At 36.3% G+C, this 25,989-nt stretch overlaps 1 protein-coding gene across 3 annotated transcripts; it reads right to left on the reverse strand.

Annotated features, from left to right (window-relative positions):
• Positions 1-13: 13 nt before the first annotated feature.
• Positions 14-22,321, reverse strand: LOC129889285 (endoribonuclease YBEY, chloroplastic). Of its 3 annotated transcripts, XM_055964523.1 has the most exons (13): positions 22,213-22,321; positions 21,736-22,102; positions 20,649-20,900; positions 20,484-20,579; positions 19,874-20,048; positions 19,662-19,730; positions 19,468-19,568; positions 19,247-19,339; positions 17,779-17,850; positions 5,713-5,832; positions 5,570-5,620; positions 4,242-4,430; positions 14-512 (listed from the first exon to the last, which is right to left on the reverse strand). In XM_055964523.1, the coding sequence occupies exons 2-13, from the start codon at positions 22,078-22,080 to the stop codon at positions 345-347; spliced, it is 1,731 nt and encodes a 576-aa protein (XP_055820498.1). In that variant the 5' UTR covers positions 22,081-22,102; positions 22,213-22,321; the 3' UTR covers positions 14-344. The 3 variants fall into 3 exon arrangements, with proteins under 3 accessions (XP_055820498.1, XP_055820497.1, XP_055820499.1); XM_055964522.1 differs by having other exon boundaries at positions 21,736-22,280; XM_055964524.1 differs by lacking the exon at positions 14-512 and adding an exon at positions 2,814-2,899 and having other exon boundaries at positions 21,736-22,282.
• Positions 22,322-25,989: the final 3,668 nt, after the last annotated feature.

Raw genomic sequence — 25,989 nt, forward strand, 5'->3', positions numbered from 1 at the left:
TATGTACTCAGGCTTACATGCAATGAGTATAAGATGTCATTGACATACCCTATGTTCAGGGGAAAAACTGAAGTTCTCTGCAGATACACAATATGCTTTTTTCCTCATTCTTTCATAAGGTTAATGACAAGAAGTAGGTTTTTTTATTTTAAATTCATTATAAGTGGCCTATGGAATGAATGGAGAAGGGAGTGATTTGCTCCCATTTCAGCCTAATTGCTGGCTTATGAGAACTTTCCTCAAATTGAATAAGTTAGAAAATTAAACCTTTAATACTTTATGAAAGTGTATGTTTAATCCTCTCCAGTTCTCGTTTTCCAATTCTTCCATTCCTGAAGATAACCTCAAAATGCATAACGGTAGATTGCATCAGCTGCCCCATTATCATCATTGCTGGCACCAATTACATCTGCAACAGCTTTTGCCTTCTCTGATCCATTGCTGAGAGCAACACCAAGAGAAGCCAACTCAAGCATCTCCACATCATTCTCCCCATCACCAATGGCCATTATCTGAAAACAAAAGTGGAAGAGGAGTTGGAGAAACTCTTTAATTAGACTACAAAATTTTAGATCGTGCACACTCGTAGATCTAAAAATGGTTTGGATATAACTAAATTATACAGTTTCATCATATCTCTGCCTCCAACTTGAAATAGTCGGGTAAAATATGCAATGGAAAAATCAACCATTCCCCCAAGGCAAGGCCCATTAAGGCTGTAGAGCAAAGAGATGTTTACTCTATAGAAACTACAGAAAGCTCCACAGTCCAGAGGCAAATCCGGAATTTGAAGTTCTTGGATTCCTACTGCAGATTCAAGTTAGTATACAATAATAATTGGTTCACAGTCACCTATTTAAAGATATTTAATGGATTTCTTAATATATATATATATATATATATATCGGATTTGAGTAAAAGTTACTGGGTTCACGTGAACCTATAGATTACACAGTAGATCCGTCCGTCCTGCATATTGTCAACCAAAACTTCCATTTTCCATGAGTTTTGAGAAGTTTGACAATATAGATATCTCCTGCTCGCAACATATATAGAGAGAGAAAATAGTCAAATGCCCCCCCCCCCCCCTTCAACCTATTAGTTAATTCTCAACTACACACCTATACTATACGGGAGTCCTATTACTGGAATAATCACCTCCCTAAAAAGTCATAACCAGTTCTATGTTAAAGCTGTGTCAAAACACGTGAGGGATGACTGTATATTCTTGTAAATTTGTAAACCTAACCTAAAAATAATAATTAACTATTAAAACTACATAATTTTCTCATTTTTATCAAACCAAGAAATTAAAATCTACAAACAATGCTTTCGAATAATGAAGAATATTTGTTTCCCCAAGACCCTAATGATTTCTTTAAAGAATAATAAGAGAAAATGGAAACAAAATCTCTACGCCAAATTAAAGAAGAAGAACAACTTCATAGCTATACTACATAAGTTTCAATTTGTATCAAACCTAGAAACTAAAATCCACAAACAAATGCTCACAAATGCAGGAGTGAAATTGGAAGGTGAAATTTTGAATACGCCATTGCTAGCTCATTGTGGTTAAAAATTGTTTTTGCTGAAAAGCTTGAAATTGTGAGGAGTTCAAGAAGAAACTTGAACTCCATTTTTTGAGCTTCTTTTATAAAAAAAAATTGTTGTGATTTAGGTGATTTTTGTTGCTAAAAACAGTTGGTATATGATTAACTAAGCATAAATCAGTAGCTACAAACTGATTTGGAGCTCCTAGAGACGAAATTTAGAAGATCATCATTGAAGGATTTTGAGAAAAGCTTGAAGAAATCATGAGATGAGTATGGTGATTTTGTGATATCAAAAAGGAAAAAGAGTTTAAAAAAATGAATTAATTAAATAATCTCCAATTAAAAATTGACACATGGGCTATTTAATTTGATTTTAGCCATTTTATGTCTTTTTGACCAACTCTTACGCAAGGGTTACAAAATTTGGTATCGAAAATAAAAAATTCAGGGGGGGGGTTGCATTTGGCTATATATATATTGATAATTGGTCTGTGGGCCAGCTTATTGTCGTGAGATTGTGCACTATATGATTGAAAACAAGTCTATACAGAGGAACACCAAACGTTCAAAAAAAATTAAAGTGCTAAGATGACATTTTTCAATGAAGTCTATAATTTGGGAGTTCCATGCTCACATTTAGCTGCTGAGATGTTAACTCTATGTAGGCATTTGGACAAGAGATTTCATATTGAGATTTGAAATAATAAGATGAAATCAGCATTTGGACATGTGATTTCATCTCATGATTTCAAATCATGAGATAAAATCTCAAATTCTCCAAAAAGCGTGATTTGAGAATTCCATATCATGATTTCACAAATATAAAAATTAATCTACAAGTTTATATTCTGTAAAAAAAAATCCACTATTTTATATCTACATAATAATTTTTATGAAAATACCAAAGGAGTGATAAAATATTCACAGAATATGGACATGATGATAAAAATACTAATAATATTGACCAACAAGCGGCTCAATAAATATAGTAAACTACAACTCATGTTGAATTTTACTTTTTCATTGGATAAAAGTTCAATCAATAAATATTGTATTTTTTTATGAATAGTTTTGTGATAGTGTATTATACTTTTGTTATGAACTTTTACTTATTTGGTAAGATTGTATAAAGAATTGGTGTAATTTTGATAGTTTTCATAACTTATGGATATTTTATGTTTATGAGCAAAAATATATAACTTAAAAATCTAAATTGCATATCCAAACAAAACTTCAACTTTATCTCATATGATTTCATATTATGATTTCATCTCACATGGTCAAATGGGCCCTATATCTCACGAAAAAATATATACATATGCCTTGCATGTATACAACAATGCCCCCTGAAACTTAACCAGCTCAAAATTATTAGCACGTAAACTCCATTTGTTCAGATATGTGAGAGGTAGATTTTTTCTGGTATTCTATTGTGAATAGGGGTGTTCATGGTTCAGTTTAGGTCAGCATTTGGTTAAAACCAAAACCAAATCAATTTAATTGATTTTTTAATTATAAAAACCAAATCAAATCAAATATAATTCATATCTATTGGTTTGGTTATTGTCGGTTTGGTTCAATTTTTAAACCTAAAGGTATTTCTCTTTTTATTTTTTTCCTACAATTAGAAAAGAATTTTCCATCCTTTTCCAACTTATAATCATTATAAAGCTTTTATAGTGGTGGCTATAATTGTTTTGGATAAAGAAGATGACATCTTAATATCTATAAACTTTAATCAAGTGAATAAAGTTGATAAAAACAAATATAGGTAAATCTCATAGTTATTTCTTTAAATAAATGAACTTAGATTCATGACTTTCTTTTAAGAAATAACCTTGGTCTAAAGTTCATTTATACAAAGTATTTATAATTGTTTATAGAAATTTATATATATATATATTGTGTCTATAATTTATCGGTTTGGTTCGGTTTATTTTTAAAAATATCAAAAAAAAAATATTATTGATTTTTTAAAATCTAAAATCGAACTAAACCAAAATCAAATAAAAATGAGTTTATTTAATCGGTTTGGTTTAATTTTCGATTTGGATCGGTTTTTAACCAAACCGTGAACACCCTAATGGTGAGTCCAGGGTCTATCAGAAACAGTCTCCCTACCTCATAAAGGCAGATTCAAGTCTGTCATCTGCATATATTCTATCCTCTCCAAACCCCACTAGTGGACTATACTGGGTATGTTGTTGTTCTTGTATTCTATTGTTACAAATTTCTACCGTAAAAAAAACCATTTACGGTAACTTCTTCAGCACATGTATCAGATAGAATTAAGCATGTTTCGGGAACGAAACTGACAACACAACATTTATGCTGAGTAAAGGATCCTAAGGCAAGTTTCAGTAAACTTTAAAGTGTACCATGATGATTAAACTAAGTTGAGCGGACTCTTCACTTTCTATGCCGCACTCGTGTCGGATTCTCCAAAAATACACTAATTTTGGAGAATCCGACGCGCACCCATTGATGTTTTTGAAGAGTCCGAGCAACATGGTGGTTAAATGTTAAGAAGTTACACATAGGAAAGATAAATATTAATACTTGTGTCAATGTATTTTTATTTTATTTTATTTTTTGTCAATGTAATTCTGATTAACAACTTCTATTTAGTTGTTTTGAGATATTTTTAGGTAATATAAGAGATTATGGAAAAATTTCAATAGCACTCACCTCCTTAGGACTAACACCCAAATGATCAAGAAGTACTTTTACTCCACTGCCCTTAGAAGATCCAGGAGGAACAAGTTCAAGAATGTCCGGTTGAGCTTGGACAACAGAGGCATTATCTCCAGTTGCCTTCACCCAGTATGGTCTTAATGTCGTTCTCACTCCCTCCACAGTATCTAAGAAGATCACCTTCTGCAAATTGGCAATGAAGTATTACTTACAACCAAACCTAGAATATGGATGCTAAATTAAAAAAAAAATCCCCTGTCGTCTGCAGATGAAAAACTTGGAATTTAAACAAGCAAATAAAAATAGGGAAGAAGCCAAAAGTGAAATTTAAGAATAAACAGAAGAAAAGTGAAAAAAAGATTTAAAACAAAATAGAAAGAAAACTAAAAAGGTCGATAGAACTGTTTCCCATTTAGCTTGGACCTCTGTTTCTCTTTGCATGGTATCCCTAGGAAGGGAATAATAAATTCCCCTCTCTACAAATGGAGAGAGTATACCATGTGTTTACTCAAAGTGCCACCACTAAAAACAGAAGGCCGCACCCTCCCATCAACATCCCAACAAGGAAAAAGAAAACTAAAAAAGTCATACAATGATGTAACTGTCCCCTCTTGCCTCGACCTTGAAGACACAAAATAACCATGAGCATGAGTATGTCAAAATGATAACAACCAAATACCCAACACACTAGCAAACTGGATATCTGTATCTTCACCAACAAGCAACCCTCAATATAGTAGCTAATTCTCTCTCTTTAAATTGTCTTTTATTTCTCATCTTCTCGAGTTCTAGCTCATTACCTTTTCTCATACTTTCTGTGATTACTATAATATGTAAATTATCAACTTCAAAACCGATAAGAAAAAAGATTGTTTTTGAAAAAAAAAAAGAGTTCAACATGCATTAATAAACAAAAACCATGAATGGACTATTTCAAACATATGGAGAGGAATTTGACGTCTAGACAAACTTTGGTAGGATAGGAGAGGCTTCACCTCCATAACGTAGCAATGTGCATACAAGATGTAACCCGGCCCCACTCAAAACCAAAATTAAAAAAGCCTATGGTCGAATATAACCAACTACCTAATTACGCAGTGCATGTAAAGTCAGCCACCAGATTGAAAATATAAGGACTCTTCCAGCAAATTCAGATGCCTTTTTCCGTTCAGCTTAAATGTGTAGTACTAGTGAGAAGTGCAATTCTCTCTCAATAATGAATATGTTCAGGGCAACAGTGTAACCCGACAATTAATCTTCTATACCCGTCAATATTTGGAAAGTATTAATCATATGCTTAGCAGCTAATTTCAACTACATACCTGTATGTCTGTCCCTGCCAATAGTTGCTCGACTGAAGGAATAATCTCAGCCTGGCAAAATAGATTAGATATGAAGCATTCAGCAACACATCCCAATGCCTATATAGAGTCTAGCAAGGTATGACTATTGATAAGTATGGTACCTTTGGCTCATTATATATGGTATGAAGTGAATCCACAAGAGGGTGATGAAACAATGTTAAGATCCGATCCTCACTAAATGCAGCAAGAGGAACCTTGTGCTCGAGAGAGTAGAGACATGCCTGTAAATTGAAGAATAATCAGAATCAGGTCTCATATTGACAAGTAAATTTAATATCACGTACTGGTGTCTACATGAGACATTATGGAGCGTAGTTCACAAATAGTAATACCTCGGGACCTCTGAACTGGGCACCGTTTACTCGGTGTACAGTTAAACTATTTTTGGTCCCAATTAACCCACTATACTGGACTAATATATAGCCTTTAGAAGAATGTTGAAGTTACTTTCCATCTATACACAGAAACAATGAGGAAACAAAATTCTCAAGTAAAAATTCTCTAAGATCTGTTTGTTCAGACCTTAAAACAAAACCGTAAAATCCTCTTAGATATATTTGTTCAGACCTTAAAATAAACCTGTCTTTCTTTTTTCTTTTTTATAATTAAAGTGAATCTAGTATACGAAATAAGCACAAACAAAATGATTAACTTCACAAAACATAAAGGATTTGAACTCCTTTAACTAACATAGTCCATTAATGTATCAGGATTAAACAAAGCGGTTGTGAAACCAGTGTTATTATATGAAAATGATGTTGGTTTTATATCCATGAGATGAGTGAAATACAAATGCAGATGTTAAGATGGATGTACGCACATAATATTTGACATGAAACTACCACATCCGACAAAAGATGCAAGTAACACAAATAGAGGATAAAATGAGAAAAGGTCTTCTAAGTTGGATTGATCATGTCCTACGTAGACCTTCAAATGCATTGGTCCATGGGATTGATGGTATGTTAGATCAAAGTGTTAAAATTACACGGGAAGAAATTGTGTCAAATTTTGCAAACTTAGTAAAAAAACAAAAAGCAATTCACAGAAATCATACACAGACCAGGTAGACTTACAATTACATGGGAAAAAGTTGTGTGAAAATATCTAAAATCTCTTCAAATTCATGCAAACTTAGTAAAGAACAAAAATCAATATACAGAAATCATATAAATAGGCAACAACAACTTACCCAGTGAAATACCACAAGTGGGGTCTAGGGAGGGTAGAATGTACGCAGACCTTACCTACCTCATGGAAATAGAGAGGTTGTTTCCGAAAGACTCAAGAGAGAGCACTTTAAATATTTTGGGTCCGTCATCCAGAGTAGTGGAGACATCGACGATGATGTCACGCATAGCATTGGGGCAGCATGGACAAAGTGGAGGCTTGACTCTAGAGTTCTATGTGATAAGAAGGTGCCACCAAACCTTAAAGGTAAGTTCTACAAAATGGTGGTTAGGCCGTCGTTGTTATAAGAAGCGGAGTGTTGGCCAGTCAAGAACTCTCATATTCAGAAGATGCATCTTGCGGAGATGAAGATGTTGAGATGAACGTGTGGACATACTAGGAGTGATAAGATTAGGAACCATGTTATTCGGGAGAAGGTGAGAGTGGCCTCTGTGGCAGACAAAATGAGAGAAGCGAGATTGAGATGGTTTGGACATGCACAGAGGAGGTGTGTCGACGCCCCAGTTAGGAGGTACGAATTTGGGGGTTCTACGAAGGGATAGGGGTAGACCGAAAAAGTATTAGGGAGAGGTGATTAAACAAGATATGGCACAACTTCATATCACCGAGGACATGACCTTAGATAGAAAGGAGTGGAGATCACGTATTAGGATAGAAGGCTAGCAGGGATAGAATCTTGTTTTGCCCTGTGACGGTTTAGGATTGGTCTTACGTCTAAGCGTGCCAGTATAGTTGTGTCGTTATTGCCCTTTGATTATCACTTTATTTTGCTATTGGTATTGTTCTTGTCTTGTAGAATTTGCATGATATGATTTGTATCTATACTATTGCTCTCTTTTTTGGGACCGATACTTTTGAGCCGAGGGTCTCTCGGAAACAACCTCACTATCTCTATGAGGTAGTGGTAAGGTTTGGATACACTCTACCCTTCCCAGACCCCACTTGTGGGATTTCACTGCGTATGTTGTTGTTGTTTATATAAATAGGCAAGACCAACTAGTTTGATAATGATAGTCACTGTTTGTACACTTAATTAGTTCCAGTGTGCGCCTAAAGTCCTTTTAAATTGAATAAACATCTGCATGTCAGGAAAAAAATAAGTATGAGAGGTAGAAGACTCTTAACTTTAGAGAGCCCTAATTTTGTTTGAAAATATACATTATTGAGTATCATGATGAATTTAGTGAAATGATGTGGAAGATTCATATAGCTTTTTTTAATTTTATTTTTTTTGCAAGTTCCACCTTTTTGGTGGGGTTAGGCTTTGCCCAACCTAATATATATATATATATAATATATAAATATATATATATATCAAAAACCAAAAAGACACGAAAGAGGACATATACCTTGGCCTCCAAAACAAAACATACATTGGTGATAGTATTACCAGAGCCACTTTGACAGAAAATCTACATCCCTAATCCATCTATGATTCTAAACCTACTTGAGATGGAGATATACATCTAACACTAAAACCATGAAGATGCATACTAATTCACTATTGCACCAGATCATAGAAATATCAATTAAAACAGTTCTTCTTGGATCTGAACCTAAAGTTTGGGATGCCCTCTTGATCCTGCTTCAGTGAAGCCCTGACCTACCTTAGCAACGAAAGATCTGCAATGAAGACAGACTGATATCTGTTCTTAACTCCCACATTAGCCATGTAGTCAGCTATACAATTTCCTTCCCTATAAATATGAACAAAATAAAAGCTACAAGTGAGAAGGAGAGCCCATATCTGATTTGTGATACCTTGGATTTGCCAACGAAATGTAGCTTTTCTGTTGATAATGTCAATCATTAATTTTGAGTCAGACTCAATGAACGTTATTGAAGCCCTTCTTGTTGGTTTTTTAATAAAGAAATTAAGAAAATAACAGAGAAAGACTTTGAGAGAAAAAGACTGCAATGAGGCCAAACAGAATTATTTTATTTTGCTTTCTTGGACTCTATATTTATAAGAACAAAAACAGTAAAAAGGTAATGGTAAACTAGCCTAGAATATCTCTGCAAAATATCTTATTAAACTAATTACTAATAAATAGGAAAAACTAGCTAACCAACTATTAACTTGGATTTATTCAAAAACTAAGCAGTAAACTAAAGTTACTGCAGTTCAAAACCATAATTCTAACAGTCCTCGTTGCTTGAGGAACTGCAGATTCTAGACTTGGCAGGAATTGACCCCTCATGAACAAATCTGCCAATTCATTTTTTGTTTGGCAAGGGTTGTGTGCATCTTCTGTTGGATTAAATGAGAAACTTTTATCGTTCATTTCAACTTGTAAAATCTCTTGCTTAGTGGAATCAAAGATCCAACAATATTTGTCTCCAAATAATAATTTAAATCCTTTTTCCATTAACTGACCAACACTCAACAAACTTTTATCAATATCAAGCACATAAAGAACATCTTCAATTATTTTTGTACCTGACCTTGAATTGATTGCAACACACCCTTTTCCTTTTGCAGGAATATAGTCACCATTTCCAATTCTGACTTTCTTATTTTTCATAGACACAAACTCTTTAAAAAGATTTCTGTCATATGTCATATGGTTTGTACAACCACTATTAATCATCCAAAAATCAGATTTTTTGGTTGAAATGTAGGTTGCCACAAATAAGTGGTCTTCTTCTTCTTCAGTGGTAACTTGGGCAACTGCTTCATCTTTTTAAAATTTACTTTTGCAAATTACAGCTTCATGACCAAGTTGTTTGCAGATCTTGCATTGTGCATCTGGTATCTTCCAACACTTATATGGAGGATATCCATTTTTGTCATAGTGCTAACAAGGTGGATAATTTTTCAAGAATTTACCCTTGCTTTGAGTTTTGTGGCTGGCTGCTAAAGCTTCTTCAACCATGTCATCTTGCCTCATAAGCCTCCTTTATTCCTATGCCTGCAAAGAATTTAACAATTTTGCCTAAGGTAATTTTGGACAGATCTTGTGTATTTTCCAAAGTAGTTAATACATGCTTCATATCTTTCAGGCACTATTACAAGAATTTTTTCAACAATTCTTGAATCTTTAAATTCAGTGCCTAGCAGTCTTACCTTATTAACAATACCAAGCAATCTGTCAAAGTATTCCTTGACTGTTTCTGACTCTTTCATTCTCTGCAATTCGATTTCCCTCATTAAATTTAATACCTTCATTCCTCTTAATTCTTTCATCTCCGGCATATTCTTTCTTTAGATAGTCCTAAATTTCTTTTGGTGATGCAAGAATCATGATTCTCGTGAAAATAGTTATTGAAACAACAGCAAACAAAGTTGTTTTTGCCTTGGACTTAATGATTTTCTTTTTCATGTGACTTTTGATTTGGGCAACGGTGGGATTATTAGGTAGAGGATTAACTTCATAATCCTCTTCCACGGCTTCCAAAAAATCAAGAGCCTCCAAGTAGGCTTCCATTCTCACAGCCCATAGTTGATAGTTCTCACCATCAAAAATAGGAGGAGCCATTCGTGAAAAGCTATTTTTGGAATCCATTTTTTCACTCACAGATCCCTCGAGAAAAAGGGCTCTAGATACCAATTGTTGGTTTTTTAATAAAGAAATTAAGACAAAAATAGAGAAAGACTTTGAGAGAAAAAGACTGCAATGAGGCCAAACAGAATTATTTTATTTTGCTTTCTTGGACTCTATATTTATAAGAACAAAAACAGTAAAAAGTAATGGTAAACTAGCCTAGAATATCTCTGCAAAATATCTTATTAAACTAATTACTAATAAATAGGAAAAACTAGCTAACCAACTATTAACTTGATTTATTCAAAGACTAAGCAGTAAAATAAAGTTACTGCAGTTCAAAAGCATAATTCTAACACTTCTCAATGCACATGTTCAATCCTTGCAGTATTGCTCAAGCCTCTGCCTCATTGTTGCTACAGTGGCCATAATAAAAGGAAAAGGCCATGATCATACTCCCCTGATGATCTCTTACTATGCCACCACCCCCAGCTTACCCTGGGTTTCCTATACTATAACCATCAACATTCATCTTCACCCAGCCTTCCTCAGGCCTGGACCATGTCACCATTTTACTGTGCACCACGGGATTTAGTTTCTCCGCGAACATACATATATCCTTCCATGTCTTGGGAAGAATAAGATAAGGAAATTGGCAATTCAAACCAGTGTAATTGCATGACATGTTTGCCAAATAATGTATTTACTAGACATTTTCAAATCTAGCTTTACATCTATTCTTCCACACTTCCCAGCAAATAATAGTAGGGAGGCATTGTAGTACAGTTTTGTGGACTACATTGACTGGTTTGGTGAGCCACCATTGTAGTGACATACTCCTCATATGCCCCATTTTATAGCTGATACCACAAGACTTACAGAAGTAAATCCAGACCTTTTTTGCAATGTCACTATCAGCAAACAGGTGGCGACATGTCTCCCTTTGAAACCTGCTATAGCAGCTACACTTGGAAGATAACCTCACCCCTCTTTTTTGAGCCCTTTCATTAGTAGAGGTTCTATTGTGAGTTACCCTCAACATGTGGAAAGAAATCCTGAATGGTAACTTCCTATGCCATATAGACTTGGCAATAGGAGTTTCATTCTTATATGATCTCAAATGTTGCCAAGCAGTTTTAGTGGTGAATCACTGAATCTACCAGAGTTGTCAAGAGTCCATAATGGCCAATCTTTCCTTCTATGATCCACCTCTACCCTTTGGATTATGTTGACCACATTGGCAGGGAAAATAGCACTCAGAAGGTCCCATCCCTACCTCCTATTTGAAATGAAATTCCCAACAGAAGTGTCTTTCGGGGTTGGCCTGTTAGAGACAAGTTTAGCAAGAGACCCCAAACTAGACCAATTATCCCACCAATGGTATCCAGGAGAAATGTCAGAAGAAATTATCCAACTGGAAAAGTAATTATTTGTCTTGGGGAGTAGGCTAATTCTGATAAACTCAGTATTAGATGTCATGCCTACTTACTTGAGGTCCTTATTTCCGATCCCAGTCACTGTAAGAAAGAAATTAGACTCTACCAAAAGAAACTTCCTCCGGGAAGGAAATAGTGACAAGAAAAAGTTTCATTTGATAAAATGGGACTCTCTTACCGATAAGAATTGGGTTACTTGAATAAACAAGAAAATAATGCGGAAGCGAAAAGATGAAGATTAAAGATATGACTAGAAAGATATGTGAAATTCGAGAATAAAATCCCCAAATTTTAAGATAAAGTGCTAAGAACCCTAATTGATTTTAGTATTTGTGAGAAATATTGGAGAAAAATATTATTGAATTTGTGTATCTACATTATTACACAGAGACCCTATTTATAGACACTACAATACAATCCTTTACCAATAGGATACTATTTACTTTTCCTATTTTTATTCCTATTCCTATTCCTATTCTTATTCTAAGTAAGATTGTATATACCTATTCATATTCTAACACTCCCCCTCAAGCTAGTGCATATAAGTCATATGCACCTAGCTTGTTACCAATGTAATTAATACGAGGACCGATGAGGGACTTGGTGAGATGTCTACAAGTTGATCACTCGGCTTCACAAAATTGATAGTCAATCTCAATGTGTTTAGTCTTCTCATGAAATACTAGATTTGATGCATAATGTCGGTCAATCTCAATGTGTTTGGTCTTCTCATGAAATACTGGATTTAATGCATAATAACGATAAAACATAGAGTGAAATTTCTTAATTACAGTGTTGAACTTCCCAAACCAAGCTTGAGAAGATTGTTTCATACTATAGAATGACTCACACAATCGACATACAATGCTACCAGACTCTCCCTGAGCAACAAAATCAGGTGGTTGCTCCATATACACCTCGAGATCATCGTGGAGAAATATTCTTAATTTTAAAAGGCCAATGAAAACGACAACCATAGATAGAAAAAGGGACATGCTATTTTAGCCACGAGAGAGAAAACATCACTCTAACCCAGCCCAAATATCTGAGTATATCCTTTTTTGGGGGGCAAAAGTAATCTGAAACAGAAAGAGAACACTGCAGAAAAACTCAGATCCATCGGAAACAATGCAGTGGGTCACTGTCCTCGAAATCTGGTATAAAATATATGGATCATCACGAAATCAAGAGATGAATAAATCTTAAACAAGAAAGTCACCGTAAACTGGACGAAACATGCTCATGCATCGGAGTGTTAAATTTGATGGCTGAAAGTGGTCACAATCTGAGAAATAAATTATATGAATAGGATCGGACTGATGGCATGACCCTATTGAGAAAGAGAATTATATGGATAGGGTCAAATTGACAGCACAATCCTATTGAAAAAGAATTACATGGGTAGGATCAGAATGATGGCAGGACCCTGTGCAAATTAGATTTGAGTCATCGAAAAGACGCATGGAACTACGCAAATCACATCTGAGGAGTCACTGAAAATACACATGGTGCTATGCAACTCAGATATGAGAAAGTAGTTCGAAAAAACTCAAGTACTATGCAAATTAAATATGAGAAGTAGTCCGGAGAGATGCACGGTGCTACGCAAATTGGATATGAGAAAGTAGTCACCGAAAAGATGGCAAATGCTACACAATTAAATATGAAAAAGTAGTCACCGAAAAGATGGCACGGTGCTACACAAATTAGATATAAGAAAGTAGTCATCGGAAAGATGGCACTGTGCTACACAAACACCGACGGATATGGGGTTGATAGAAAACAACCCTAGAAAGTCACCGAAATTGACGCACAGTGACCTGTCTGACTGAGTTTTCTTCCCTTAAATATGAGATTCATATATATATCATTGGCCTAACTTTTGTTAACATAACCATTGGCCAGACGGGCGGCATATATGAGTGATAGCCGCTCCCGACAACGGAAGCTCTTTGATTCTCTACCAAGATTGTAGAGGCTCTGATACCATGTGAGAAATATTGGAGAAAAATATTATTGAATTTGTGTTTCTACATTATTACATAGAAAACCTATTTATAGACATTACAATACTATACTTTACCAAATAGAATACTATTTCTATTCCTATTACTATTACTATTCATGTTTCTATTCTAAGTAGGATTGTATCTACCTATTCCTATTCTAATAGTATTCAAAATTAATGGATCAAAATTAATTACGATACTAATAGTATCAATTCAAAAACTTAGATCTAAAGTGATCTAGACCCCTATTTCGAAGAAATTAGAGACAACAATTAGTATACGACTAATTACCTGCTTTAATTTACTTCCATAGAAACCAAAGATATCAAGTTAAGAATTAATCTTTAACTCTTAAAGAATCGTTCGTGTAAGGTTGTAAGATAAATCCATAGTCACCACAAATAAAGGCATAAAGAAGAGAAACCTCTCAAATAATATTAATCATGTCTTTTCAAAATAACAAAATTCACCCCTATATACAGGGGAAACTTATCCCAAATAGTATGGGATTCAAATCCTACTTTTATGAAAATAATAACTATGAAACTTTTAAACTAGGAAAATAAGTAAAAATATTCCAAAAACTACCTAACAGAAATAAAGGGAAAAGTGCATAGTTTGCACCCAAAATCTATGTCCTATTCAACATCTTTTTTGCCATCAATTTTCAGCCCCTTCGGGCGTGTAAATCAGCCCACGTGGGCTTGATTTTTTCCAACTCTTTGGGCACCTCTTGGGCTCCATGCGGGGCCCTTTTCTTGGGCTCCCTGTGGTCCCAATCTTCCTCCTCTTGAATTTGGACTGAACCACGAAATAATCCATTCCTCACTATAAATCTTGGAGTTATTTTTGGGCTCTACTTTCACAATAAGCATCTTCTGGGGTCCATCTTTGGACATTTCTTGCACGATAAATATCTTCTTGAATTTTCATTGAACCCTTCAACTTTAATGGAGGTATGCCATCATGGACGCTATCACTTACAATTAGCAAAAGGAATGGGGGATTGGGCATCAAGAACCTTAAAATCCAAAATAATAGCTTATTGATCAAATGGTTGTGGAAATTTGCAGGTGATGAACAAACGCTATGGAAAGAGGTGATTCTAGATAAGTATGAGAAAGAAGGAAGATGGACTACAACATGTTTTAATGATTCATATAGGATCAGTTTGTGGAAATCAATCAGAAACATGTTTCTTGGTCAGTGCTCAGGGAGAAATCTTCAATCAGAATAGGAAATGGTAGGACCACATTGTTTTGGAAGACAATAGGTTAGGCCAAGGACCTCTGAACTAGAGTTTCCCAGAGATGTTTGTACTTCCTAAACAGCGAGAGAAAATTGTAGCTGATCTATGGAGCATTCAAGGGTGGAACCTCATTTTCAAGAGACCACTTAATTATTGATAAATTGAAAATTTGGTAGAATAATAACAAGTTCCGGAACAATTCCAGGATCTTTCTATTGCTGAGGATAGTTGTCAGTTGAGTTACAGGACGAGGAACGAAAAAATCTAAATCAATTGCCTTTGACTTTCCCTTACCTTTGTTCGAATTCCTAGATCGATCTATTTTGTATAAAAATTCAGCTCGCTAAATGGAAGCTGAACCCTTAGAATTATTTGAAAGAGAACTCCAATCTCTTGTTTTTGGTTGAAATTCTAAGTACTTCTTATTCCTCAAATCCCCCTTTAAATAGGAGTCCTATTACAACAATAGGATGTCTAATCCTTATGAAATTAGGAAACATAAATCCTATTCTAGACTAATAATGATAGCTAACATAAATCCTATTCTAGAATCAAAAAAAAGCTACTAACAATATAATTAAATTCTTCATTTACTTGGCTTCCCTTCGGACATACGTCTTGCACACAAATGCATCCACAGCATTACCCCTCATGCTGAAAGAGCTTGTCCTCAAGCTCGAACGATGAATAAGCATGTTGAGAAGAGTCTACATCCTCTCAAGTAGCTTTAACCTCCGGCATACCCAACTATTGTATAAGAATCTCCTTTGTACCATGGTTGACATGAGTTCAAATGACGCAGCAGGCAGAGGAACTACTTGGCCATCCTCCAGAGGTAGTAACTTTGTAATAGGTGGAAGTTATTCACCTTTGAATGCCTTTAAAATGGAAACATGAAAGAATGTTATGAATTCGACTGTCACTTGGCAAATCCAGCTCATATGCAGCCTGTCCAATTTGCCATAAGATTGAAAATGGACCATAAAATCTAGGACACAATTGATTGTGAATACTCAGTCGAATGGAACGCTACTCGTAGGGAAGTAACCGAAGCCATACAAGTGTCCCTGGAGCAAATTCTACATCACGATGACCCTTATAATAATATTCCTTCATTCATTGTTGGGCTGCTTGTAACCGATTCCGGATATCACCCAAAACATTATCACGATCCAGCATTGCACTCTCAACAGCTTCTACCCGACTTGTCCCATGTACTTATGAAAGCAAACGAAGTGGTTCACGACCAAAAACAACCTTGAAGGGTGTGGTTTGCAACACCGAATGAAAAGATGTGTTGTAACAAAATACTGCCCATGGGACCCAAGCAACCCACTTTCAAGGATAATCACCAACAAAGCAACTGGGATACATTTCCAAAGTATGGTTAACGACCTCTGTCTGCTCTTCTGTCTTCGGGTAGTAAGCAGATGAGAATTGTAATTTAGCACCATTCAAGCAAAAAAGTTCCTTCCAAAAAGTGCTAGTAAAAACCACATCTCTATCACAAATAGTAGTTTCTGGTATCCCATGTAAGCGAACAATTTGCTCAAAAATTACCTAAGCCACATGAGAAGTCATGTATGGATGAGCCAATGATATGAAAATGAGCATATTTTGAGAACCGATCCGCTACTACAAACAAGATCGACTTCCCCCAAGACTTATGTAAACCATCAATAAAATCCATTTAGATGTTTGACCAGATCTGAGTTGGTAGCTGGAGAGATTGTAACAATCCTACGGGACTTAAATATTCTGATTTATTGCGTTGACATACCGGGCGGGTAGTGACATATGCGGCAATGTCCAGTTTCATACCTTTCCAGTAAAAATTTGAATGAATGCGGTGCAAGGTCTTTTGTATCGCTTCATGCACACTATCATGATAGACGGATAGTACAATAGGTAGCGAGGGAGAATTCTATCAAATAAAACCAACCCATCATGAACTTACCAGTCCGAACCCAAATATCCTGCTTGTGATCTTCCAAAATACCACCAAGATCTCGTCTGGCTCGGTTGCCCGCTCCTTCTCGTCTTGCAAATAGCCTTCTTAATATCCCTACAATAGTCAAAATATTGACAACTCTCAGAAATCTCTATCTCACCCAGCACAATATTCTTGTCCCCCCCTTCATTCAAGAGTTTGTCGAAGTATGTCTGCCATCTCCGTCTAATATGTGTCTCCTCCACCAATACCTTGTCTTCCTCATCTTTGATGAACTTCACTTGGTATAGATCTCGAGCCCTCCTCTGTCTCGCCTTGTCTAGTCTATACAACTTCTTATTCCCGCCTTCGTCTAGTATTTCTTCATACAAGCATTCAAAAGTTGTTGTTTAACTGTTGTAACCGCTAACTTCGCTTCCTTATTCGCCGCCTTATATCTCTCTCCTTATTTGTCCTATTTTCCTCCATTCCACCACCAATCCCCACGATGTCCACCAGTGTTATCCTTCGAGACCTAGCCACCTCTTTAGCTACTTCTCTAATCCTAATGCAATTAGCTATCCTATTTGTCTTTTTTATTTAAAAATAAGAGAAAAAATAAATTGACATCTGAAACATATGATTTACATCCTTCCATCTGAATTTATTCCTAGTAGATGACAAAATTTTATGGTGCAATTATTTTTTTTAATCGAGATTGAATAATGATATGTGAGTAATGGGCAAAAATAGATGTTGCTTCCCATGAAATAGCATTATATACAAACCTGATCCGGAAGAGCAAGAAGAATAAGACTGTAAACCAATGAACGGGAACTAAGATAGCCAAAAGCAAAGGAAAATTACCTCTCTACACAAAATTGGATCCAAGTTTCTTCGAGAAATTTCCCGGCCTTGTCTGCCATAAACGAGCAACCCCTGACATTAAGTGTATGATTTTAAAAAAACATAAGAAATTTTTAGCCCGGGGAAAATTAGAAAAGTGAGAGCTATTAAATTTTATATCAAATGAAAGTATTACTCCTTTTAGCCCAAAATGACCAACTTTATATTTGGATATTCCAAAATGTGTCCTTTTTCCTGAGAATTTCTCTTGTTTTCGACTAATTTCTTTTCCTGAAAAGGATACCTTTTCTCCCTACTTTTCAGAACTAACTCAATATTTTATAACCCAAAAACTTAAATGGGAACAAATTTTAACTTAAAAATGCGAACATTCTTCAAAAAAGTTGTATTTCATCTCCATTCTAAACCACCATATGTTTAGATATAACAAAGTTCAGGTCTAATTAATACACTTACCTAATTAAAGTAGGATTATTTGCTTACTTCATACTTGTTAATAGCATTTTTGTCTAAAAGAAAACAACAGGACATAAGAATCTCCTAAGGATATTCAACAATATAAAGATGTCCGAACTCCAACAAGCTTTTCTAAAGAGAATATGTTCACCAAATCTCCTTTCTTAGTTATCCTTCTAATTCTCCATCTTAGGCAATTCCTTTTCTTTGATAACCCTTTCAACCTCCTTGTGTTTTCCACTTCATTCCTTTCGGGTGTTCATAACTTCATCCTCCTCTCTCGCTCTCTCTCTTTCACCCAGTCTAAAAATAATCATTCAAATTGTTTCAAAAATTTCAGTCTCTTCAAGAAAGATGAAAAAGATTGTTTAAATCAACTTCATAAACTTCTTATAAAGGAAATCACCAAATCATTAATTCTCATTCAACTATCCCCAATGTCACTCACAACACCAACAGACCATTTTGATGTCAACATGCCGTGATATAGCTGCTGAAATAAACTGAATAAATCAGCCTGTAGAAAGAATTTGTCAAGCAGTTGTTCCTAAGCATACGTTTGTCCTAAATAACATCACCAGATATGGTTCACAAATAGGCTGCTTCCTCTATCCCTTATTGCTTCACTTCCCCTTTTCTGAATTCCCAAAATCGTTACATTTGTTCCCGAACTACCCTTCAACATACAAGCTTATATTTCTTAAACTTTACTTCCCTTATTATTTTGGACGACATATAAAAACATTTATTTTGGAGAAGATGTAAAAACCATCGATTTCACTTAGATTGTGTGAAAATCAAATGTGACAGATACAGAAGGAAGAATTACTGCAATCAACAAAAATCCCTAATCTTGGGAGGAAGTACAAGACGTTATGATTATGTTAAATGAATCTCTGTGTAATTTTGTAAGCGAATCTTGACTACCCATATCCAATTGTACATATTCAATGGCTCAAAAGATTATATAAAAGATGCTATTGACTAGGGATAGAAATGGAATAAGCCAAACCTGCACGAATACTCCTGGAGAAACATCTGAAACAATGCCATCTTTTCCAGCTAAACCTACACTCTTGAGCAGAGTAATGACAGCAGGACGAGTCTGTTCGCCAAGACAAATTTCAAAGCTTATAACAGTTGAACAGAAGCAGGAGAAAAACATAGTATATTGCATCAAGAGAATCAGCTAACTTCTGTAGGATATGGGAAAAGAAAATAGCTATTCCTCACTTTTCCAGTAGCTATGACCACTTTTACACCCCTAGAAATGGCCTCTCTTAGAGCTTCAGCAGTTGCTGAACTAATCTGACTTTTGCTGTTGAGCAAGGTACCTTACATCAACAATGGAAAGAAAACAAAAAGATGATAAACAGGTGAAAAAAGATTAAATGAACCAATTCTAAGCATCATACTTTTTTCCTTACCATCCATATCACAAAAGATGTAGCTAAACTTTGGTCTGTAAAATCGAAGACTCCCTTCTTTCTTCCTGTCTTTACACAGTTGACATGTAAAATCAACTCTTCAATCCCATTAATCAGGAACGTAAACTTACAATAGAGAATAACAACATAACTAGAAGAGAGTAATTTAACAAACAAGGTCACAATCTTTTTGTTCTTATTAGGTACATTACCGATGTTCGCCAAAGGAGGACTTCCAGCAGCCTCAGCATCATATGCGCTCTGAATTAATCCTTTTCCCTTCCACCCAAGACTTTTTAGAAGGAGCTCCTCTTCTTTCTCCATTTCAGCTTCAGCTTCATCACTAATCTCATGATCGAATCCCAAAAGATGTAGCAAACCATGAACCTGCAGGGGAGACAAATAACAATTGTCTCCTTTGTAAGACAACATCAAATTTTAGTACAGTTAGTTCAAACTACTATCGTCCTTCCTACTTCAGAACAATGACAATCCAAAAGGCTTTAAATATATAACCATATGACCACATAAAAGCAACTCCATAACAAACGAACGAACGAAATAAGGGAGTGAAAGAAACCACGCTTGTCCATATTTAATGAACACTAGTGGATGGACGGCCTAGTATGAAAATTGTCAAGGGTACCTGTCGTGGAAGATATATTGACATCCAAGTTTGAGATCAGCCTTTCTTTCAGGGACAATATTCAGAGTGACAACAGATTGCACCATAAATTAGGCACAGGAATGGGTCACCAACCGTAAGACAACTTGGATTTAACAGCAGCAAACAGAGATTGTTCAGAAGTATGTGAAACCTACCAGTAAGATGCGTATCTCATCTAGTAAACTATGTCCCCTTTCCTCTGCTTGCCTTGCTGCTGTCTCCACCGAAATCACAATGTCTCCCAACATTAACTGTTGAACAAGACCCAGTCAGCTTTGTTACATGAGGTGTGACATGTGAATAATGAAGCATTTTCTTACAATTGGAAGCTTAAGTTCAGGTATATGTTGAGACATTGAAAGGACATCAGTCGGACTATCCTCATCTCTCCAATCCTTATTAAGTTCGCGGATGAACTCATCGTTGCAAAGCAATACTGATAATTCAACACTTTCAAAGCAACCAACGTCACTAATTGCTCTATCCCTCGTTTGATACTCAGAATCTTTCAAATTATCAAATGCAAATTTCATAGCCATTGGAACATTAAGCCGAAGCATTTCAGCAATATCCTGCAGTGCCAGAATTGTGAATGAATAAAATAAAATGAAATGAACTTACAAATTAGAGTTGCGGCAAAGTATTGACTAGAACTTTCATGATAGAAACTTTTCTTTGGAAATTTTCAGCTAGCTCAAAAGGAGGTGGTTTAGTTTACTCATAATGCATATATGTTCCTGCCTTTTTCTACTGATTTTGGCATTTTTGATACTGAAGATCTTGCAAAATCATTAGCTATTATCTGCTAAGGACTTATTTCTTAGTCATATCTCCTCCCTGGCTCATCAAACTTGTTTTGACCATATTCACATTGCATTGTCTTCTCTGTATCTTGATTTTCTTCTCTTAAAAAGCCTAGTTTGGAATGAAATCATGGGAATTTTATAATTCAGTTAGCAAAGCCTACTTATTCTCCAGTTGAGTCCTTAACATTCTAAACAATAAGTAGAAATTCTTCCCAGAGAAAAATGACTCTGAGACATTGTTCAGACTTCAGAGTGAAAAGTTCAAATATTGTTGATGGACATAATTCTCAATTTATTTTCCTGGTCAGCACTCCTTCACTTCACAAACTTTGTGATAATTCCTTATCCACAGAAATGCCTTTGCGTCAATAGGTGCCCAAAATGGGCATACATCAGAGTTTCTTTTTGTTTTTTTTGGTTCCCCCGTTGTCCAGTGCCCGCATTGAAATCCCAACAGGATTTTCTATACACCGGTGAAGCAGTCTCACCAGCACCACAACAATGTTGGTTATACATTTGAGTTGCATATGCTCTTCCTGTGCCATTTGCACTTGGAAGTAGAAATGGCAAAAAAAAAATGTTGCACAAATCAAAATATTACCACAATTTCAGAATCATCGGGCAATTGCTCTTCAATGCAAATCTTTACACTAAGTTCCAACTCTTTCTCTTTCTTCTTCAAGGGCCTTTTTTGAGACTTCCTAAACTCTCTCTGAGAAGCAAACACTTTGCCACACCATCCTGCAACACTCCATCTCCAGTCCTCTTTGCAATTCAATCCGTAATGAAACTTCCGACCAATAATTGAGGAAGATTTGCCGAAGGAAACATGAGCCACCGTAGGTGACGGAGGGAGAATGAGAATGGAATGCGAGTTCGTGGAGACAGTAGTCATGGCGGACGCGGCGGTAGGATGGAAAACGAGTGGAAGAACACGCGCCGCCATGGCGAGTGGTGGAGGAGTCCGGCTAAGAAGAGAAAGCATTCAGTTAGAAAAATGTAAGAAATTGTTTAGTATTTATTTGTGTATCTTTTCCGTAAAACTAACAAACTCATTAGTCGTTTGAGTGGTTATTACCGGAGCGAGAGCGACCTGTCGGCGCCGGAGGGAGAGTTAGACGGCGGCGCGGTAAGGATCTCGGCCTTATAGTAGTATTGATATATATAGTACACTATTTTTTTAAAATAATAACAATATTATTAAATCAAAAATTTAAGTAAACAATTATAGAAAGAACGGAAAAAGGTCAAAATTATCTTCGAAATAGCTCAAATATACCCTTTAATTATTTTTAGGATCAAATATACTCTCGATATTATCAAAAGAGACCACAAATACCCTTTCAGTTAACGATTGACAGTTAAAGCTGACATGACATTGCCACATGAAAATAATATCCACATGGACGGCCACGTCAGTCTCTCTCCCTCTTCCTCTTTAGTTCAGCGATATTTTTGACCCTTTTTTTATTATTTTAATTTATTTTCTAATTTTTCTATACCACCACATACCCCCTTCCTCCACAACCCCACACATTTTTTTTTAATTATTAATTATTATTTTTAAAAATTTTCTACAATAACACATACTCCCACCCCTCCAAACAAAAATGTTGAAAAGTTTTCATAAAAAATAGTTTTTTGGGGGAGGGATGAGGGTTTTTTTTTGGCGGGGGGGGGGGGGTAGTAGAAAAAAAATTAAAAAATAATTAATAATTAAAACAATGGGTGGAGTTGTGGAGGGAGGGGTATGTGGTAGTGTAGAAAATTTAGAAAAAAAATAAAATTCTAAAAAAGGGTCAAAATACCCTTGAACTAAAGAGGAAAAGCGAGAGAGACTGATGTGGCCGTCCATGTGGATATTTTTTTAATGTGGCAATGTCATGTCAGTTTTAACTGTCAATCGTTAACTGGAAGGGTATTTGTGGTCTCTTTTGATAATGTCGAGAGTATATTTGATCCTAAAAATAATTAAAGGGTATATTTGAGCTATTACGAATAGTTTAAGAGTAATTTTGACCTTTTTTCCGTAAAAAGATAATAAAGTGAGTATAAGTTCCTATCTATAATGGAGGTAAACTTTTTTATGATTAGTAATTGTGTTGTTGTTGTTGTTGTTGTTGATACCAAGTGTTGAGAAAGACCTTAGAGGTTATTGGAATCTTTTTACTCAGTCTGGTATTTTTACAGAATTAAATGTATTTTATGTAAACCGCGAATTAATCATCTAAAATCCAACCGGGAACATCCCTAGGCAATTTCACCAGCCATACAGGACTTACCAACGGAATCACAAGGTTTTCAACCCGATTAATTCATCACTAACCATGTCGGGAACACTCCATTTAGGGCTTACCAACATCATGATTTAAGCTTAGTTTACTATAAAATTATTTTAACTCAAACCTGACTAAAACCTTAACTCATTAAAGAAAAACTCTTATTTTAGAGTTATTGTCATTTTGTATTCTAACAATCTATATTAGTTATTATTTAACACTTAAATATTGTCACGCCCCGGGAGGGTACCCTAGACGTGACCGGCACTCGAAAGCCATTTCTGGCCTTCAAGCGAACCACCTGATTCAGTCACACTATCATTCAATCACATTCACTCAATGGAGGATTCAATCATACACATTATTCACATTATGGGGGCCGAAGGCCAAACACTATCAACTCAACAAAACAAATATAATAAGACTCCTCAAAATAACAGTCCAACCTCCCCACACTCTAGTCTATGAAGCCTCTATCAAAGTCTAGGAGGTGTCAATGACAAGCCATGGCTACCAACAATCAAAATAAAGGAAACAACACAAAACTACACAGGGAGCTCAACATCCTCCAAAAATTAGGAGGACTCACCAAGTAGCGGGAAGTGTGTAGATCTTCAACGGTGCGCCGGTTGATGATCTCTGGTACCTGTCTCTGCATCATGAAACGATGCAGGCCAAATGACGTCAGTACGTGGAATGTACGAGCATGTAAAATGGCCGAATAAATCAACATCAGAAAAGGATCAGCCAACTCGGAAATCTCAACTCATAAAAAGTGACAACTCACTCAAGTGTCCTAAGTCTAACAAGAAATGGTTTAGACGGGACCAATTCACATGCCACTCAACTCAACTGACTCGGAGCACTATCAAGACCTAAATGGGAGTTTTTCTTATCCGACAACCATCACTTATGAGCCAGTGATAGTACAACAATCAGACGTTGTTGCCACGTCCGTCCATACCTTGCCAGGGCATGAACGCCTCCCTATTCATGGATTCCATCGATTAGTCAAGTCCTATCATTTCAGGACAATAAAATGGGAAACATCCGACTTTAACGGTTCGATCCCCTGGGAAGCATCCGGCTTTAACGGTTCCATCCCTACCTACGTTGGCGGCGTAGTTTCTGGGGTTCGAGTATGGACTGTACTCTCACCCGCTTCGGTGCTCGATACTCCTCCCATGACTCCATGCTCATAAGACTCCCTCCAATCATCTCAAACAAGCCCTCACGGCTAGTTTCATTTAGAATTTTGCCAACTCATCAACTCTATTCTCATTTCAACTCAATCAAGTCATAATGTCAAGTCTCATTTAGGACCTTGTCCACTCATCAATTCTATCCTCCAATCAACTCAATCAAGCCTAATTTAAATAAGTATTTATAACCTCCCACAAACATAACAAACCATTCCTCTCCTCATTTATCACCTCCTTATGACTAGTCACACTCTAAGGTTTTAACCAACAATTCAAGAGGAATAACACATTTAAGGAAATTGACTCATTCAACATAGTCACATGATTAAGGAAATCAACCGAGCATATTAGCAAACCATCTCCATCAACTCATGCTAACATGAAGGTTTTAGAAATTCTTAGCTCAACAACTTCAACACAATAAGAATCAAATTATTAGGAGACAAGACTCATTCAAACATAATTCATATCAAGAAACTCCATTCTCATGGACATCTAACCTCAAAGAAGAGTAGGGCACATGGGTGGACTCAACCCATGCTTTGAGTAGCCTTACATACCTTAGAATAGATTCTTGAAGAAACCTTGTTGTTGGGTCTTCAATGGAAACTTGGAGTCTTGAAGCTCTTGGAACAATTCCTTGTTGGAAATGGAGAAGAAGAAGAAGAAGAAGAAAAATAGGGATTTCTAGGGCTTTTTAGAGAGAGAGAGGGGCTGAAAATGGTCCCAAAACGCCCAAGGCTCGAGTATATATAATTTGGGACAATTCCCAAATTGCCCTTTCTCCAAAATTCTGAAAAATAGCCTGAAAACGCTCCTGGCGCAATAGTGGCGCGTCGCGCCATTGCAGTGCCAGGTCGATTAGGCCTAAAACCTGCACATCTGTTAGTGGCGCGCCGCGCCAAGGGACAAACTACTAAGGCATGTTCTTAGCGCGATAGTGGCGCGTCGCGCCCTTACAGCGCCAAGGCCATATTTTCTGGGTTCTGGAAAATAGGCTTGAAAACCCTACACATCTCGTAGTGGCGCGCCGCGCCAGGGACCAAACTACTGAGGCATGTTCCTGGCGCGATAGTGGCGCGTTACCCCATTGCAGCGCCAGGTCGATAAGGCCTAAAACCTGCACATCTGTTAGTGGCGCACCGCGCCAAGGGCTAAACTACTGAGGCATGTTCTTGGCGCGATAGTGGCGCGTCGCGCCCTTACAGCGCCAAGGCCATATTTTCTGGGTTCTAGAAAATAGGCTTGAAAACCCTGCACATCTCGTAGTGGCGCGCCGCGCTAGGGACCAAACTACTGAGGCATGTTCCTGGCGCGATAGTGGCGCGTCGCACCACTGCGGCGCCAAGCCCAAATTCCCAGCAGTTGCAACCG

Source organism: Solanum dulcamara, chromosome 5 (genome assembly GCF_947179165.1).
Source record: "Solanum dulcamara chromosome 5, daSolDulc1.2, whole genome shotgun sequence".
Classification (NCBI taxonomy): domain Eukaryota; kingdom Viridiplantae; phylum Streptophyta; class Magnoliopsida; order Solanales; family Solanaceae; genus Solanum; species Solanum dulcamara.